At 43.4% G+C, this 5,302-nt stretch overlaps 2 protein-coding genes across 2 annotated transcripts in view; one reads left to right on the top strand and one right to left on the bottom strand.

Annotated features, from left to right (window-relative positions):
• Positions 1-658: 658 nt before the first annotated feature.
• On the top strand, positions 659-3,126 carry SARC_05275 (branched-chain-amino-acid aminotransferase; the record flags this gene model as incomplete). Its single annotated transcript, XM_014300870.1, has 5 exons — positions 659-973; positions 1,246-1,406; positions 1,888-2,030; positions 2,379-2,533; positions 2,822-3,126. The coding sequence occupies 5 exons, from the start codon at positions 659-661 to the stop codon at positions 3,011-3,013; spliced, it is 966 nt and encodes a 321-aa protein (XP_014156345.1). The 3' UTR covers positions 3,014-3,126.
• Positions 3,127-3,513: 387 nt separating this feature from the next.
• SARC_05276 (hypothetical protein) overlaps positions 3,514-5,302 on the bottom strand; it is a 5,839-nt gene continuing 4,050 nt past the window's right edge. The window contains exons 6-7 of the mRNA XM_014300871.1: positions 4,624-4,828; positions 3,514-4,174 (exon numbers count right to left, since the gene is read on the bottom strand). Of these exons, the coding sequence (XP_014156346.1) occupies positions 3,533-4,174; positions 4,624-4,828 (847 nt within the window). The 3' untranslated portion in view covers positions 3,514-3,532. The remainder of the gene's footprint in view (positions 4,175-4,623; positions 4,829-5,302) is intronic.

Raw genomic sequence — 5,302 nt, forward strand, 5'->3', positions numbered from 1 at the left:
CATTTGTATAGAATGCATATTTCTACGTCGCGTTTGTTTCACATGCATGTATTTCATAAATATACGTACACTCGCTTAATAAATTTATGTATATAAATGAATTTCATTTTACATGTATATAGACGTGTATAATATATATATATATATATATATGAGATGAATGTTCGATGTGATAAAATAGAGTTCACGTAAAAGATTAAATGATAGATATTTATGTATATATACATACATATATATATATATATATACATATATATATATATATATATATATTCGAACACCAGGTACTTTTACTAGCTATAAGCATGAAGACACATATTTATATTATCATGGGTTTAACGTGGTTGTTTTGCCCTTTACTCGCTTGGAAATAGCACACAATGCAGGTTTAATGGTGTTCATAGTTAGTTGATGTACATATACATATATATGTTTTTTTAACAAATTGCACATTTATATATATGTATGTGTATCATATTATAGTCAGATATATTACAAATTGTGTTGCATATGAGTATATAATACAAAATATAGACACATACATTAAAACTTGTTACTGAAGCTCATACTGGAGCTCAAAGACTGGTATACACGAGCCCTTCGTGACTGATTAGCAGTAGCGCACGTAGTCTCAGCCCAAAGTATTAAGGACTTGATTATGAGACTCCACACCAACATACACACTCCGCCCAGCCTCAGGGTGGAGATCCGCTTCATTATATCGGCATATTCTTATCCATTCTTTGTACGACACCCGTCTCATCTTCCAGGCCAAGACGGAAAAGTGCGTCTATTCCGACCAGACATGAACATGCGACGCCTGGCACGATCAACGCAGCGCATTGCTCTACCAGATTTTGATCAGGACCAGTTCCTCGAGTGCATAAAAGAGCTTGTCAAGGTGGATAGTGCGTGGATCCCCGAGGAAAAGGGCTACTCCTTATATTTACGTCCAACAGCTATTGGTACACAGGTGAGTCTATTGATCAATAGACATGGATGTAGAAGTACATGCCCAAATGTGTCTTAATCAGGTGTGTAATCACTCTGGAGCGTTGTCCGATTACGCTATGTTCGCTGTATACATTACACGATTACGTTCTAGTATGGAGAGGTTGATATTCTCTCTGCTATGTTTATACCTATACCTTGTGCACGATTGGTTTATCGCTAAAGTTTACATAATCTGCAGGATCACAATAATTACTCATATACGCTACTCAATCACGCACATCCCTCTAATAGCCGTCACTCGGTGTAGGAGCATCAAAGAATGCCAAGATGTTTGTCATCATGTCACCGGTAGGTCCGTACTACAAAAACGGCTTTGCGCCAGTGTCGCTCTTGGCTGACGACCGCTACAACCGCGCATGGCCCGGAGGTGTTGGAAACTACAAAATCGGAGGGTATGTGCTTACTTGAGTAGTCTACGAAGGTTGTACTTTTTGGAATGGCTAGATAGTATTTATGGCTATAGAATTGGGTTGGATGTGTTTATAGGAGGCCCATTGCGAATACGTTAACACCAAAGTGGTAGTTCAGTGGGATGGCTTGCTGTGTGTTTGTTATCTAATACTGTATGCAACTTTCGATTTCACGCACCCGCACATTACTGTAATGTCTTATATGTAGCCGTTGCATGGTATTTGACCATGTATACAACACGACAACTATGACTAGGCTGTGACCTATATCTTCATACTTCGTTTATCTGGGGCTGGTAGTCACTTCAAATCTGCAATTGTGATGTTCACCACGATCACATACTTCATCAACGCTGCATGTACGTGAATGTTTGTATCGATGCTGTTTATTACGTACAATATTTCTAAAATAGAAAGCTGGCACTCAAACTTACTTGTCACCTTGACATATACCTGCGTATAGGAATTACGCTCCCGGCGTTGTACCGCAAATAGAGGCGGGCGAGAAGGGCTACGATCAGTTGCTGTGGCTCTCTGATGAGGACCACAAGGTCACTGAAGTCGGCACCATGAACTTCTTCGTGTTCTGGACCAACAAGGCTGGTGGTATGTATACTTTCTATTTGCAGTGTATTTGTTCTATTGATAGTTCGAATTGCCGCAGTAGTGCAAGAGTAGATCTTTCCTCTCGTTCATCATCCCTGATTTGCATATCACCGGGACTGTGCGTGTAGGGTGTACTCAGTGCTATGATTTTTAGTTGTACAAAAACAACCGATGACAGCCAGCTGACATTCCCTGAATACGCAGCTGCTCATAATCGGACTTCATTTTTCTTTGCCAAACCAGGTGTCTTGAGATTTACATTTCCGGTGTCGGGAACCGTATCCGTCAAAATATAGAGTGCTTTCCACTCGAATTCATATATCGTTCTTCCAATTTGAATCCCTTCAGAGAAAGAGTTGATAACCGCACCCCTTGAAGGCACCATCCTGCCTGGAGTTACGCGCGACTCTATCATCGATTTGGCTAAGCAGTGGGGAGAGTTCAAGGTGACTGAAGGATGGTTCACCATGAAGGACCTAATCGAGGCTCAGCAAGAGGGCAGGGTATGTGGTACTCGATAATTAATATGTAGTTTGGAAGTTGACTGATATATGTCGTTTATGTATACACAGCCAAGCGATTTGAAGAGATTTGTTCATCGCTAACTGTTGAATGTCCATAAAATGCCGGCGGCCTTCGTATTCTATCCCGTGAGAAAGCAAGATTGCTTTTTTGTTTTGCCACACAGTCCACGACGTCACGTTTGCTTGTATTCCAATAGCTTGTCACTTATGTCGACTGCCAAGCACTCAAGAAGCTTAACTCATGTACCCGTCCTACACCCCTATCAGTTGATCGAAGCCTTCGGAGCCGGTACAGCCTGCATTGTGTCGCCTGTGAAGAACATTGGCTACCAGGGCAAGGACTACGCTGTGCCGCTTGCCGCTGGCAAGTCCGGTGAACTCACACTACGAGTCAACAACACCATCTCAGACATTCAGTACGGCGACATAGAGAGCGAGTGGTCTGTGGTCGTAGAGTAGACTAGAGCGGGCATTCGCAATTCGATAGTATAAAGCGAGATCATTCCATAAAGAACTATAGATCAAAATAAACTTTCCGGTATGTCCGAAATAAATGCTTGCTGTATAGAAGCTTAATTTGGGCTTTTTGATTGTACTCATTCTGTACGTTTTTGTTGGCTCGAAACTGTGCTATGATATTGACGAGCCATGGCCCTGGATTCACATTTCAATACTGAAGTCTGTAGGATGACATTAACAACACATCCAGCAAATTTGAGCACACGAAAATATGGTCCGAATTTGTACAATGCCTTTCAACGCAGGTGCTAGCTATAGGAACAGACAAGCTGTCCTTTTAAGTCAGAACAGGTTCCTACAAGATGTTGTAAAAGGGTCTACAAAAGTTGAAATAGCTCACAATACTTTCCACCCTCGGCTTCGACCCTCTTCGACACGGAGGAGATACATTTACACCTCGTAATCTGAATTGCGAGGCACAATCTAACTTGATTTATCTAGTTCTAAATTAAGTTCGATTTATTGTTCTTTTTGGCTGTCAAACATATATGTCAATAACCGACTCACCACTCTGACATTCAGGGAATTGCCTAGCAATTTGTATGCCGAGTTTCTATTTATACTTTTTGGGAATGTCATGGTATCTGGGAAGCAGTGCAACCGAGCGATTTCTCTGGGGCTCAAGAATCGGAGCCCCAAAGCCATTACAGCATCAATTTGTTCGCGTGGGACTTCTGACATGATACCCTTTGCCACCGCTGGGGACTTGTCCGCTGCTGTCTCCTCGGTAGTCTCGATCTTTGCCTTTGATTGTGTTTGCAACTCTGTTCCGATGTCTGACTCTGTTGGCGGTACTTCTTTTCCGTCAACGAGGGACTGTGCCGATGTCTGCGGCTCTGTTTCTGATTGCGATTGCGATTGGGACTGTTCTTGTGTGTGCGTTTCCGCAGGGGTGTGTGACGATGAGGCTTTGCTCTCTTCGAATTGGGCTCGCTTGTTTTCGTTTGAGATTCTCCGCGCCTCCATGATTGGTTCAAATGCCGATACATACGAGTGCTCCGTATTTGTCTGCAGGACACTACCGGTGCCCTCGTGATACTTTGAATATGCTTTGGTGAAGCAGCAGCTGCGGGTGTCGGTTGGCACCACTATGTCCCATACCTTGCACGGCGAATTTTATTTTCGAATGGCAGGAAAGTAGAGGAGGATGAGATACATGCGCGGTAATATATGCCACGTTTATATATATAAGTCTAAAAGCGGTATAGTAGTGTGAAAAGAGATACCATTCTCCATCAACAAGATATGTAGTAGCTAGGGCGAAGAGGCTTGTATGTGCCACAAGATGAGCTATGCATGCCTATCTATCAGAACATGCAAGTGCGAGCTAGCAGAGAAGGCAAGGAAAACCAACTCTAATGCAAGGCTTGTGGACAGTTATGTCACTTAAAACATTGTATTTACGGATATCAGATACTCGACCAACGTGTTTGATTTCTATCGCAATTGTCCCGTTCGCACCAGCAGAAGGTATATAAACAGCCTATGTACGCATACAAATAGTACATGCGTACACATTGGCGCCAAGACGCACAAACAACAGTACATACCGGCCCTTTCTGCACCACCACCTTCTCGGCTATGAACCCGGGGGCCATACGATCGCCCGCCAATTCCTCACTACTTTGCAGGAAGTGGGAGAGCGCTTTGCACTGGGCGCTGCCTGTCTTCTGCCGTTTCCAGGATTCTGGATCACGCTCACGAACCACCGGAGAGTCACAACTTCGTTTCGCTGGCGCTATTGTGGTTTTGTTTCTGGGTTGATGCGTGTGACACAAAAGCACGTTATCATCATATAGCATCTAATTTTCACGAACTCTGCTAAGCAGGTAAAAAACTAGTTGTTTTCTGCAATGTCGCTCACTCAAATGGTTTGTACAAAAACTTGGAACCCAGAATACCTCCAGCTCTAGCCATAGGACGAGGAGTCAGGAATAAAAAGCAGTATGAGTCCAATTCGTACAGCAGCATGGTTTTATGCAAGCAATGCCCATGGCAAACCAACGCAGGTAGTGGATATAACCGACTTACACAATCGAAGGACAAGCGCACAACGCACCCTCCACAAGGTTGCTCAGCGCTGGTAATGGCCATTCGCCCCGCTTGCCCCACCTGCTATACGTTTGTGACACAAACTTAAGTAGACATTCACACACACACATACACACACATACACAAACACACACACACACACACACACACACACACACACACAACTACACACGCACG

Source organism: Sphaeroforma arctica (genome assembly GCF_001186125.1).
Source record: "Sphaeroforma arctica JP610 unplaced genomic scaffold supercont1.331, whole genome shotgun sequence".
Lineage (NCBI taxonomy): Eukaryota > Ichthyosporea > Ichthyophonida > Sphaeroforma > Sphaeroforma arctica.